The sequence below is a fragment of the Lupinus angustifolius genome, chromosome LG16 (genome assembly GCF_001865875.1).
Source record: "Lupinus angustifolius cultivar Tanjil chromosome LG16, LupAngTanjil_v1.0, whole genome shotgun sequence".
In the NCBI taxonomy this organism is placed as follows: Eukaryota; Viridiplantae; Streptophyta; class Magnoliopsida; order Fabales; family Fabaceae; genus Lupinus; species Lupinus angustifolius.
In genome coordinates, this window is record NC_032024.1 from 4,164,518 (window position 1) to 4,178,946 (window position 14,429).

The window sequence follows — 14,429 nt, forward strand, 5'->3', positions numbered from 1 at the left end:
ATGAACGTAGTGTAAGATAAAATAAACAGACACAATGAGACAACGTCAACAACTACTTTACGGATATCTACCAAGCAATTGATACATTCTCTATTAGAGAGGAAGAAGTGAGGCATTTGTCCCATTGTACTAATATTAGTGCTGACATATATACTGTCTTGCTCTATGATTTTACACATTACATGCATGATCACTTGACATGCAAAGAGGTCATTAATTTTAACATCTTATATTTTTATAGGCAAATGTTAGTTTTTGTAGTTGGTGGGACTTGAATCTTCAACCTCTTTATCACTTCATTACTTAATCATCCACCAATCACTTGACCACCTTATGACTCTGAACTTGAATATCTAGTATTATTTTGATTTCCAATACAAGCCCTGATATTAAAATCACATTATTTCTTGAATATGGTTATTTTTATTGAGGGTTAACATATAAATAATATATGATATGTATGTTAGGTTTGGGTTCACTTGCTATATGGAGAAAAACTCAATTGGGAAAAGTCTACTTGTCCCACTTAACCTAATATAGGGGGGTCAGATATGGTAAGGATGTGCAATTAGTTTAGGCAAAAAGAGATAAAAGAAAAGTGACAGAAAATAGAACTCAATCCGTAGGAACTCATAACAGCTGGGGAACTCGCGACTGCGTCTTCATTCACCTTTGGGCCGAGCTGAAATTTGGACAGTAGGTTTACAATTTCACGTACTTCATTCTGAACAGTTGGATCAGTGAGAAGTCACCCGATGTGGTAAAAATGAGCTATTACAATAGCTATTTTTTTCTATTTTTTATGCAACTTTTTGTTCTCGATTTCAAGCTTGTTGCTCTGTTATATGACTTATTGTTGAGCAGGATTTGTGCTGTATTTTTTTGAGACAATCTTGTATTCTTATTTTGATCATAGTGGTGTTTGATTGATTGACTTGTATCTATGGTTTTTACTTCTCACATTGGAAAAAATTTCACGTTAACATTTTTAGTGTCCCTTATATGTTCATAGTTACTGTCATTATTTGTTATTGCTTCTCATAGATTATAGCAAGTAAAGGAAATTATTATCCACTACATATATTCTATTAAAGTTTTTTTTGTTAAATTTCCAAGCAAGACTTTACCATATAAAATCTCTTACATCACTAATAAATATATTATTTTCTCTTATTATTTTATGTTTTTATTGTATCCAATTATCATTAGTGAATGAAGAACCATATATCAATATTAGAGAGGGAGGGTAACACATTTTTATAACCATTTCTGTTCCTGAAATCTGATACCAAATTATTTGATGATGTAAATTTAAAGATCAAAATATTAATAATTTATAATCTATAAGTATTTTTACACTTTTTTTTGACTTTATTTTATCAATTGACAACATAAATATTATTTTGGAAAAAGATATAGTTAATGCATCTTTTCAATTCATATTTGATTAATTAATGAATGATAGATGATATAAGTAATATTAATAGATGTTATATGTCATACTAATCTATATAATATATATATAAAGTTAAAATATGGTGTAACTTCTATCATTGTGTAATTTTCACTTCATACTTTGCCTTTTACATTATTTAATTTTTACAAAAAAATAATATAATCCTAATTAATCATTACCAACACATTAATTAACCACATCTCTCACCTTAAGTTATACATTATCATAAACAAAAAATAATAATATAAAGTACACTAAATACAACAAATATATTCTAATTATAAAAAATCAAATATATAAAAACTGAATATATAATATCATGCAATATTGGCCGAGAAACATACAGTGAATGTATACACTAGTTGTATAATAGGTAAATATTATAGTTATATTATTTTACAATTTTACATTTTATTCAATAGTATTCCTAATACTTAGTTTTCTTCCCGTTGCTGTGCTCTCACCAACGACCATACTTTGAGAAAGGAAATCGAAACCCTCTGATCCGTACACTCATTCCACCATCATCGATCTATCTTCAGCAACCGTCCTCCGCCGTTTATTTTCGTCGCCGCGGCCGGTAAATTTATTCAACAACTCTCTTCTCTTGTGTTGTTTTCTACCTTCCATAATTCCCGGATCTGTTACAACTTAATTGACTCGATCGAATTACCATGCACTGGTTCCGATGTGATATATTTGAAACCCTCTCTCATTTCCTTTTTCCAATTCTCTGTTTTTTTAAAAGAAAATTTGATTCTCATATATAAGTATTTGGATTATGCATGTAGGTGAAGCTAAGTATATAATATGAATTAAGTGACACTAAGATCTAGTAGAGCTTCATTTCATTTATCACTGTGAAATTGGATACATCAATGCATCTAGATTGGAGAATTTGGTAGATTGAAGTTAAAGATGAAAGAATTACTTGTTTTATGATAATTTTGTTCAATCAGATTTGTGTATTGCCAAATTGTGTATTTGAAAATTTCTTATGTAAATCTTCAATTGGGATGTTTTTAATTTGAGTCATGCTGCCTAAATCAGCTAATAGGTTACAACGTTTACTTGAACAGGAATTCTGAATGTTAATCGTGTATTCGACACGAAGTATCTAGTAACATGGAATGAACTTCATATTCTTCTTTCCTTGAAGGTTGGGAGGGGAATATAAAAGGACAAGCTTAAAAACAATACAACCATGTTTTCATTATTTTATGGACTTTGGAAGCACCTATTTAGTAAGATGGAGCTTCATGTACTTATTCTGGGGATTGACAAGGCTGGAAAAACGGTAATATTTCTTTCAATTGCCATATTAAAAGCTACTTATTTTTATTTCTTGTTGTTTCTCTGAATTTCTATATAACACACTGTTGTAGACTTTGCTGGAAAAGATGAAGTCTGTGTACTCAAACATAGAAGGCCTTCCTCATGATAGAATTGTTCCAACTGTGGGATTGAATATCGGTCGTATTGAAGTGGCAAATAGAAAACTTGTTTTCTGGGACCTCGGAGGTCAGGTATGGGAAGTAAATATGAAATATTTATTTATCTACATTCTATAATATGTAGTTAGGATGACCTGCTAGTTTAGTCTCGCAAAGTAATTTTACTCATTGATCCGACAAATTTATGAGCTGCTTGTTGAAGTTCTTTCATTCAGCAAATTTATAGTTAAAATGACAAGTGTTTACTTAGTTACGGAGATTTTAAGATTTTCATGCTTTTTTAAATGATTAAAATGTGATGACGAAAGAACAAAAACTACTTTGCTTTTCATAACAGTTTTGGGAAAGTTTGTCTCTACTAGCTGATTTAAGGCTTCTCCATTTTTTCGGGTCGCTATGTTATCTCTCGCACATACTTCTTTGCCTATGGCAATGTATTACAACTGTTACCTGAAAAATGTGACTGGACCTGTCAATATTACCCTTTTGCTGTATGAAGTTGAGCTTTTTGTTAAACTTAGTAAGGCTAAAATATAAATTGTAATTGAAAACTTGATCCAATATACTCGACCAATTACTTCAGTACTCCCAAATTTAATGCAGAGCACATGCTTAACCTTCTTTATCTTGTTTTTTATATTATTATGTTCCTTTTTTATTAATGCAAGTTAGTTCCCCTCTTACCAGCCTGGCCTTCGCTCAATTTGGGAGAAGTATTATGAAGAGGCGCATGCTGTGGTATTTGTTGTTGACGCTTCTTGTCCCTCACGCTTCGAAGATGCAAAATCTGCACTTGGTTAGTGACATTTGATATAGCATCTGCAAATTAGTAAATATATAGTTCTATAAGGTGTTGGCCTGCAACTGCAATAGTACTAAATATGTCAGAATTGAAAATACAGAACACTGATGATTTAATAACTGATGTTTACCAGAGAAGGTGCTTCGGCATGAGGATCTACGAGGAGCCCCACTTTTGATATTAGCAAACAAGCAGGTGGGTCTAGTGTTTATTACATAACATGTAATTTGTAAGATAGTTCTAATAGTCTAGTATTTTTTTCTTGCTAGACATGTTCAGTATCACGTATAATTTTCTTGTACCTTGAGGCACCTGTTCTGTCGATCTGTAGAAGTACAAGATATTTTGCATTCAGTTTTGGAAAGAGAAGGGATTTGAATTTAGAAAATGCTTTTTTACCAATTGGTTTATATAGCCTTTCAGCATTATAAGCTCACTGTTTTTTCTCTATCTTCCATGACATATTAGTCAACCTACCGGCTTATCTTTATAGTGAAGGGCTGGAGGTAGTACAGCACAATTACATTCATATCTCATCCTTCCTTAAGATTTCACCATTTTTGTCTACACCTTCCGCTTGACTCATATATTGCCACCCTTGTCCTCCTGTGTGTGTATTGTCACAATGATAGCCCCTTGCTTTACATTCTTGTGTTTGCAGGATCTTCCTGAAGCAGTTTCATCTGAAGAACTTGCTCAGTATCTAGATTTAAAGAAGCTGGATGAAAGAGTTTTCATGTTTGAAGCTGTGTCAGCATACGATGGGTAAGTAGGAAGTTTTATGAACCTTTAGTTTTGATCTGTGATGACCCATATCCATTACCATTTCGCTAAAGATGGTGACATATGAATATCTGACGTACATTTCCTTGTGTGTTGTTTCTACAATAACTAAGCACTTCGAGGGACGTTGTTTTGAAATGTTGCAGGATGGGGATTAGGGAAAGTGCAGAGTGGTTGGTGGAAGTGATGGAGAGAAGTAAGAGGACTGAACTGTTGAGAGTTCGAGCAAGTGCAATGGGTCCAGGTTCTGCCTAGAAGGGTCTTACATCAAACTGAAGAATTTCTCCATTCGTTTATAGCTTTGTAAATCCTAATTGGAGTATACATGATTAAAGCCACTGAGAAAAGGGAAAATAACATCTTGTTGCTACATTAAACTCTGAGCCGGCCGGAGGGTTTCTGCTTCTGCCTCGGTGCACGCTTTTGTCAAATCTAGATTCTATAGTTCATATTTGAATGAATTTAATTTCCTTTCCAATCTTAGCAATGTATAGGCACTGCACTGCCATAAGATCCAGCTATGAACTTTTGATAAAAAATGATTTTGTTGTTCATAAGGATGGGGTCATGAGTTGACACATATCATTCACTGTTATTTAAGAGAAATTATGACTTACTCTCATTTTTGCCTTATAACAATTCTTTTCCAGACTTTAGCATTTTTAGCTATAGTTTTACTCGTATAAGCATAAAGCTGATAGATTGATAACTATATTCCAGGAGCTGCTAAGCGCAATTTACTGACTTAAGAGGTTGCTTGTATTTTGCCAAAGTCCAAAAACCTTGGTGCACAAGTCACTTGCTATCTATGTTATGAATACTTATTACCAAGACAAATGTTACTAAAAAAGACAAAAAAAACAGGTAACCCGAATCGCCAGGCCCGAGCCGGATTTTAAAATTGCTGGCTCGGGCTAAGAAAACCCAGTTACACTAAAATATATATAGTAAGGTACCCAAAACTTATGAAAATTCAAGCTTTGCCTGTTGTACTATTTTGTTATGACCGGTGGCACACATCTTTTGTAATTGTTGCCTTCTTCCACTAGTTGCAAATGCTTTCTCACTAGTACCTACTAGCTGTAAATTCTCACTTACTAAACTGTTTACTCACACTTCCATTTCAACTGCTTGTTTAATAGCAGATGTTTATAGTATAAATTAAATCAGTTGTTTATAAAACAACTTAATTAAATTTGACTCTTTCATGCTACCTATCTGCATTGATTTTTGTACAGTCAAAAGAAGAGGAAATAGTCATACGTTATTTTTATTATTAAAAAGTACTGAAAAAATTGTAAACCACCGCTAAATATGTGTCCGTAGAATTTAAGGAAGGGATTCTCTAATATGTGTCCCACTACACATGTTAAGGAAACCAGAATGTGTAAACTCTTATGGATAACTAAAAAATCATATCCCAAAGTATTAAACAAACCATTTTTCCTATATAAGTTTACTTTTTTTAATTATCTAAGAAATATCTTTGCTGTCATACAAAGACATTAGCATACAAATTCCATTAGATTTCAACTATGGTTACTTCAAGTGTAGGAAGGAAGATCATTCTTAAGTTTTCAGTACAGTAATTAAGCACGTGATCATGGACCATTGCATTCTACAATTAATAACACAAAGGAATGGAAATCATAAAGTGGTTTGATAATTAGGTTGAAGGGTTTAAGGAATAGAATGAAGGAGGTTGTGGGTTCGAGTCTCACTCACAATAAAATACTAATATACTAGCATTTGCCGATAAAAAAATAACACAAAGGAAATTACAAAGCAAGAAGTGAATATATCATTTCATAAACATGACAAACTTAACTTCTGAAATCTGAATCAACCAAGAGTTACATTCAAACTAAGCAGAAATCTGGCCTAGTTCTCTTACAAACTGATATACAACCCTTCTGATAATCCCTCAAGATTCTGATCTCAGAAGAATCCTTCAAATCCTCAAGACTAATATACTGTTGCTTCATCATCCTTAAGGAACCACCCCCTATATCTTGAATCCAAATATAAGGGTGGCAAGTTTCATCATAATAATACAATAAACTCTTCAACCCTTTAGCACCACTACTTCCACTCTTTTCAGGCATATATGTCTTATATATGCATTTACTTTTCACTCTTTTGGAACACCCTGGTTTCAAAGTGTGAACTTTCTTTAGAATTGATCCTACCCTTATTTGAAGCTCCACTGGCCTATCACTTAGGTTCCATATCCTTGTCCCTAATCCATAGGCTTGAGTGTGGTCATAGCAGGTAGCAAAACAACCACCAAGAGATACAAGGTTGAAAGTGAAACCTCTCACTATCCCTATGAGTGACTCAAACTTCTTAGTCATATTAAGCTTCCAAGTTACAACTAACATATGTTTTTGTGCTATATATAGGGGAATAGGGATTCATCTTTTATGTATAAATATAATTAAGGAATAAACAAACACAAATCTTAAAGTAAAAGATATAAACAATGTTTTAAAACAGTCATTATAAACATAATAAAATATTAACTTTCATCTAATTACATGATAATCACATCTATTTTGGGAACAAAGATCATTTGTCCCGATTTTGTCTCAAACTATTTCATCCAATAATAATGAAACAAAATCAGCATGTTTAAATTTTTTAGTTGATGTAATATATTTTTAATGATGCGAGACAATATATGAAACACGATTTGGGACGATTGATATTTTGGTATAAACATTCAAAAAGTAAATATAAAATCAGAAAAAATTATGCACCGAAAATATAAGAGATATTTACACTATAAGTGCATAATCCATTCATGTCTGATCAATTTGACATACCTTTAAAATATAAGTAATACATGAATATAATAACTATGTATAAAGCGTTACATAGAGTGTAATAGTACATAGATATTATATTGATATAAAATATGGTAATGTCTATGGGTGGTTCATAAATAGTTCATACAAAAACTCTTGTCAATGTATCAAGGTTCTGTCTTGTGACTTACCTTAGTGTTTGGTACGCGTTTTTTTGCTATGATCTCATAAAAGAACATAAATAAGATTATGTAGAGACTTGCACTTTAGGCTTCACAATAATAGAATATTGCTTATCCCTTCCATCAAGGAAATTGTAGGGTCACTTAAACACCCAAATTCAACACAAGAAGACAGTGGAAGAGTTAACTTGTACTCACAAAAATTTATAAAATTCCCAGAAAAGAAGGGTATTGTCATCTATACAAGGCTTTTAAAAATTCATAATGAGACAGCATATGATGTTGCCTCACCTTTACTATAAGAGTTGCCCTTTATTTATAGTAATGTTTTGTATACATCAAATTGAGGAGTTAGAAGAAAAAATAATGAACAAGTGTATGATAGTTGAAAATTTTGATGTTAATATTTCATGTTGTTGTAAAAGTTTACAGTAAAAAACTATCACTTCTGATGAGAAATGCGATCCTTTTGTCTTTGGTATGCATTGAGCTCCTAAATATTTTGGACTACACTTCATAATAACGGATCAGAAATCACTAAAAATTGACCAAAATATCCACTTGGCAAAAACTTTATATTTATTTTTTATTCTAGAGAAAAAATATATACACACTTATGGTATAAGAGTTTTATCATCCTGTATATCAATGAATAATAGATAGACTGTGTATAAGTCTTTACACTGTTGGTACATACATATTATACTCATGAATATTAATGAATAATAGACAGACGGTGTATAAGTCTTTACATTGTTAGTGCACACATATTATACTCATATTATACTCCTGGGAGCGACATTTGTTGGGGGCGAATCCGGAAATGGAGTTCTTTACCCAAAAAGGTGAGGGGATACACTTAGTAGTACCAAAAAAAAGAATTTGTAGATTATAAATTATAAATCCTTGGAATTCCTAAGTTACAAAATCTCATTTGCCAAGGAATCTAATACAGTACAAATCATCATGAGTTCATGACTAAAAAACTGTCTCTTATGAGCATAAAAGAAAATAGAAACTAGAACACCAACATCAAGTCATAATATGGCATGAACTACAAAATAATGAAGAATCAAGAAACGTTCATAGTACGATGCAGTCAACAACATCATAACCACAAATGTGGCTGCATCGGCCACATTTTCCGACAATTATGGTAAATACAACCACGACCGAAATTAACAACACTGGTATGAAGTATGAACTTATCGGCTGTTAGACAAGAAGATACCTAGTCAATAATCTGACCTTGATAGCAGGATTAACCATTTCTGTCATAAATTACATTTCTAATGTTGGAGCTGTACAAATCACAAATAAGCAGTCACATTTAGAAGAAGGTAGGGTGAAGAAAGAATTTACAAAATGAAATTTAATTTTAGTGATTGTCTTCTGTAGAATCTATCTTAATTATAAGAGGTTGGTTGAGATGAACCGATGATTCAGCAACAATTGGTAATGTTGAAGAAGATGTAACGCCATCAATATCTTCACTTTCAGCCAAGGCTTTATCTAAAGCAGACTTGGAAACTTTAGTAACATATATCATCAGAATCACTGCAAAAAAACCGAAAATAACAGCTCAGTCTGGATAATGAGACAAGATTGGAATCTTGATCTTATTCCGTATACGAGGCGCAAAATTGGGAAAGTTTTAAAAGAGAGAAACTTGTCATAAATCACAGGTTGAGGTGGATGTACTCCAAAAGAACAGAGGAATTCAATATCTTGTTTTAGCCAAGTTTGAAGAGTTCGGAATTCTATTTGCCCTAAGTCATGTCCTGGTTTAAATGTTGCCATTATTGCACATAAAACATGCAAGATACAAAGATAAGGGAGGATGTATTCTATATTTATGTATCACTTTCGTAATCTGTAACGAGAAGTTAGAAACGAAAAGTACAACTTCTGACTAACCGGTTTACTACAGATATTCTATCCAATACAGTTTTTGAGACAAATTCATCACATGTTGAAGACGATGTAACTTACCAGATATTACGAGGCTTGAAATGATAAAAGCCTGCATCCACAATAAAAAGAAATTAATGTTATACCTGCTTAAAGCATACCTATTTGACCCAGTCAAGAAAATCGAAAGATTGCACCCTAAAAGGCATCTTGATTTCATGAACAAGAAAAGGATAAAAGCAAAGCTAACTCGTCCATGTAAGGACCATTTGAATATAAGTAGTACAGGATGGCATATCTTACCCAACGAGTCGTTGAGAACTCGCCCCAACCGTGTGTCACATCAGAAAGATCTTTTAGAGTTGTTCCAACATATACAAGTGCCAGCGTTATTGGCTGCAATAGTAACAATTTTGGAGGCATTAATGAATTTCCACAACCAACTAGTAAGGTATAAGAACGAATGAATTAAAGATTTTTGTGAAAACTACCTGATTTTTACTACAATCTAGAAGAGGAACATGTGTACTACCAATGGAGTAAAAGAAAATTGGCAACTAGAATGATGGGAGTATAGACACTAGGAATCTTGTAATGGTAATTCTACTAGTTCATTTAGTCACATCATAAGCTAAACTAAAGTATTCTGCCAAGATATATATACTTCCCAAAACCTAATTTCAAACTCAGAACTGCTGCAGATATACAATCATATGTAAGTATACAGAATCCAGACTTAGATAAAGAGGTAATCAAACATTTTGTCTGCCGATAAATCACAGGGTTGCCCACAGATGGGAATGAATGAATTCGTAGATCCCACCCCAAGCACAGACTACAAGAATGATCAAAACCAAATTCTTTTCCGAGTAATTGCTCTCAAATATTTCAATGTTATGAAAAAATATTTCACTGACAAGCAGCAGTGTAGTGCATGATGAGTTATTTCCATTTCACTATCGATATTTGTCACTTTTTGATTCAATGATTGAATTAAGTATTAATATGAAAATGAAACATTTTACGCTTATTTTTAACTTTAAAACGTGAATCTTATGATTCGCAATTCAGAAAAGCAGCCTTCTGATTGGCAATTCAATTCTTGATTTGAAAACTATGATATGCAGAACAACTCTTCTCATAGGTATCTAGTTTACCATTAATCCCATACACTGTTTAATTGAAAAGCTTATAGACAACTTTTTTAACTATCAGTAAGCAAGAGAGAAATTATCCAGAAGAAATCCAATTAACAATCAATGAAAATCATATAGCACGTAAACAGAGTATATTGTTCTACTATCTCCATTATATATTTTTATCAAGGGCATAGATGATACCATCATTCCTAACCAGGAAGCCAGCATGTATTCCCCAAGTGAAACAGGAGTCACCGACAAAAGATAATTTAGCATGTTAAATGGTAGTATTGGAACAAGCCGAAGTAGAAATACAATCTGCAAAAATAGATAAGTAATTTGTCATCAAATACAGCCTTGACAGAGTGACCATTTATAGTTTTCCAACACTTAGAGGATGCACATAGTCTCTTACAAAATAACTGGAAATTTTAAAGATTGGTTCATGGTGATTCAGATGGACGTTTTAGTTAACTCCCAAGTTGATTCTTTTAGGTTCAGCGATACATGTATAGTTCCACTAAACATAAATCTAAGAAATTTAGATCCATGGACTTGAGGAGTGTTATTTATGACCAACAAAAATAGGAGTATTATTTATGCTAAGGTCATATAAGAAGACAAAAGGTCAGAACGGAAAGGTAAATGGGCAGCTGCCACTGATCTGGTTTAATGAGTGAACCTCATTAACACTAATCAATACACTAAGGTGAGATTTAATTAGAAAGTATAATTCTTTCTTATTTAAACAGGCAAACATGGATTTTTACAGACCCCGATGGTATCGTGTTATTCATATTAGCCGATCCAATCTAGTTTGATACACTTCGTATTTGTTGTTTTAACAGGAAATCAAACAATGCTACGTTAATGCATCATAGTTATAGTCATGTTAAAGTAAACAACTATACATAATTTCACCCCCCATTCATTTCACCCAGAGCTGTGAGTTTGTAGACAAGAATATAAATATAGAAAGGTAAAAACACAAAGGACATCACAGTACACAAGCCTCCCACCTAGTGGGGTCTGGGGAGGATAGAAATATGCAACCTTACTCTCACAACCGAAGAGAATGTTTCCGGACCCAAAAAGGTAAAAAAAAGAGGAACATAATTAATTAGACACCAATAGACCCAAGAATTTCAAATCAGTATTAAAAGTGTGAAGTCTATCTACCTTAAAGCCAGATTTCTGAATTGCAATTGCCACTGATCTGAATTGGGGATAATCCTTCAATTTAGAAACAACATATGATCTCCCAATCTGTACAAAATGAAACAAATGTGAATAACCTGATATGAGACAATACAAGGAAACATACCATGATATGAAAAAACATGGACCAAAATGAAGCCCAAACAGAAAGCTAAAGGATATTGCAAGAAAAATGTACATGAAGAAATAGCATGAGAGAAACATCGTGTATTAATCAATAAAAATCTAACATCAATGTTAACAATTCAGCAGTAAGTAGCAGACCAAATTTAGTTATTATTTTGACAACTACTTAAAAATGTAAGACTTGAAAAACTTACTGTTCTACCGAGAAGAAATGCAGCTCCTGCTCCAACAGTTGCACCAATAGAGTCAGCGACAAAGCCCACCGGAAGACCAAAGAGATAACCACCACCAAGCTGAAAAACGAAGTATTAAGTAAAGTGACACAATAAATTCACATTTGACTTTGTTTTTTTCCATGTTTTCTTCTTCTCCACAAGGTATTGTCAAAGATATGGAAAATAAAAGCATGAAAGGAGGGAATATAATTTCAAACTAAGAAGTTATAAACATAAAAAAATCACAAAAGAATGGAACAGGGAATGACAAATGCAAGTCCTCGTCACTCGTCAGTGTGAAAATAATCTAAATAGGTTTTCCTCATCATTGATGCATACTTGCTTAATCCTGAGCAACCTATATTCAGCATTTCAGTATTTTGAACTGAATAGCCATATCAAATTTCAACTTTCTAAAGAGTTACAGGTAACATGACAACAGTGAATAAATTCAGTTCAGAAATTTACAACCGCCTAATGGTGACACTGACATTCACAAATACCTAATAGTTTAAGAAATGATGCAGACAGGATTGCGGGTACTTGAGAACATCACTCTACAATAAATTAAACGATATTTGCAAGAAATTGCATGGTATCAATGGCTCTTACAGTAAGTACTGAAGCTGGAACTGCCAAGACAGTCAAAGGAATGTAAGCAACAGCCCTGAAAATCACCAAACAAATAACCAGTTTCACAAATAGAAACAAGTTTCACATATAGATTGTTAAAATTCAAAAAAGATAGCCAGGCCACTCCCGGTAGGCAGAAATACAAGTGATTTTAAAACATAAGATTGACATACAGAACAAGTGGACCCCAGCGCCCAAGATCACGATCAACCCATATTAAGAAATCCTTCATTATCTGCAAATAAAAAATGAGAAAGGATTCAAAACCTCCACGTAAACAGAATAACTCAGGCAAATTTTCCAGGAACGCAGATCAGAGGCAATAAGAGGAGATCCTCATATGTAAAACTGGTCTAATTACACCATGACTTATGAGCTACTACTTTGTTTTCCACTTTTCAAGCTCGCTAAATAGCTTAGACTTATATAGCCAATTACAAACGAAGTCAATATCTTCCTAGCATCACAACTATATCTCTATACTTAACCATCATAAACCTTTCTTGGTGTAAATGAACCACCTGGTATCCATACTGGAAGCACTGACTAGTCCAGATTCAAGCCGGACAAGACCACAAAGACGAGTCTCCCTATCGAATTTCTAACGCACCTGCAAGCTTAAGCTTGAACATTGCACAAATACTACTTATAAAAAAAGGTTATTCAGTGCACAAAGCTCCACTTAGTAGGGCCTGGAGATGGTAGATGTACGCTGCCTTAACCCGCAAGCAAATACACTATTTATGTAATTTTAACATGTAACCTCAGTCACTAAGCAACAACTTTCCCATTGCGTCAAACAATCAACCAAATGCACCACCAACAACAAAAAAACATCCACCCCATTTCAACAAAAACAAATAACAATTCTACAAATCAAATTAAAATGAAAAATTGGAGAGACCCATAAATGAAATTAAAGACAAAGCTCAAAAGGGTATCATAAAAAGGGAACCTTTTCAACAGGGAGAGTGAAACAAGCAACAACAACAGCGGCAATGAGGAGAATAAAAAGGGTGATTCTTAAAACAGAGGGCCAAGAGAAAGACATTGTGAACCTTCGACGCCAAGGTCTACACTCTTCGTCGTCGTTGAAATCAAAAGAAGGTTGCTTCAACGAAGAGCGAGCCCTCAAACCCTCTAAATTTGCCAGATTTGTTGTTTTTTGAATTCAATTCCAATAATCAAATATAACAAATGATATAATGCTGCAAAACCGTAGTTTTAGGATATCAAACAGATTCTTCAGGATTGTCTTTTTTCATGCTTTTAAGTTTTAGCTATTATTGTAAAAAATATGTTATCTTTGTCGAGAAATGAATGTCTCCAAAACAAACTTGTTTGGATCAGAGAGAGATTCAGAAATCAGAAGAGGATGGCTTTGGCTTATGAGTCATATATATATACATATATTGAGTATAATTAGTGTAACTTTAAATAGATCTCCCTTATATATATAAGAATGGTTTTGTCTCCACTTAAATTAAGTTATATTAGTTATATTCAATCTCAAACATTTATTTTCTTTAATCCAACGAATCAAATGAGTGACCGAAATAAATGATGAAAGAGAAAAAAAAAATTTAAATAATTTTTAAGTTTTACTTATTTGTTCGTTGGATTTTTGAAGATGAATGGTTGAGATTGAGTGTAACTAGTATAACTTAACTTGGGTGTAGACGAATCTCTTATATATATATATA

General features: G+C 33.0%; 3 protein-coding genes across 4 annotated transcripts; 1 reads left to right on the plus strand and 2 right to left on the minus strand.

The window, feature by feature from the left end:
- Positions 1,893-5,122, plus strand: LOC109328853 (ADP-ribosylation factor-related protein 1-like). 2 transcript variants are annotated; one of them, XM_019562469.1, is made up of 7 exons: positions 1,893-2,036; positions 2,536-2,753; positions 2,842-2,982; positions 3,598-3,706; positions 3,846-3,907; positions 4,374-4,477; positions 4,642-5,122. In XM_019562469.1, the coding sequence occupies exons 2-7, from the start codon at positions 2,661-2,663 to the stop codon at positions 4,748-4,750; spliced, it is 618 nt and encodes a 205-aa protein (XP_019418014.1). In that variant the 5' UTR covers positions 1,893-2,036; positions 2,536-2,660; the 3' UTR covers positions 4,751-5,122. The 2 variants fall into 2 exon arrangements, with proteins under 2 accessions (XP_019418014.1, XP_019418015.1); XM_019562470.1 differs by having other exon boundaries at positions 2,616-2,753.
- Positions 6,274-6,883, minus strand: LOC109329082. The gene has a single exon (XM_019562748.1). The coding sequence runs from the start codon at positions 6,874-6,876 to the stop codon at positions 6,355-6,357; it is 522 nt and encodes a 173-aa protein (XP_019418293.1). The 5' UTR covers positions 6,877-6,883; the 3' UTR covers positions 6,274-6,354.
- On the minus strand, positions 8,596-14,096 carry LOC109328882 (TVP38/TMEM64 family membrane protein slr0305-like). Its single transcript, XM_019562512.1, has 9 exons — positions 13,682-14,096; positions 12,900-12,961; positions 12,706-12,760; positions 12,073-12,171; positions 11,714-11,800; positions 10,736-10,852; positions 9,699-9,791; positions 9,477-9,507; positions 8,596-9,041 (listed from the first exon to the last, which is right to left on the minus strand). The coding sequence occupies exons 1-9, from the start codon at positions 13,775-13,777 to the stop codon at positions 8,863-8,865; spliced, it is 819 nt and encodes a 272-aa protein (XP_019418057.1). The 5' UTR covers positions 13,778-14,096; the 3' UTR covers positions 8,596-8,862.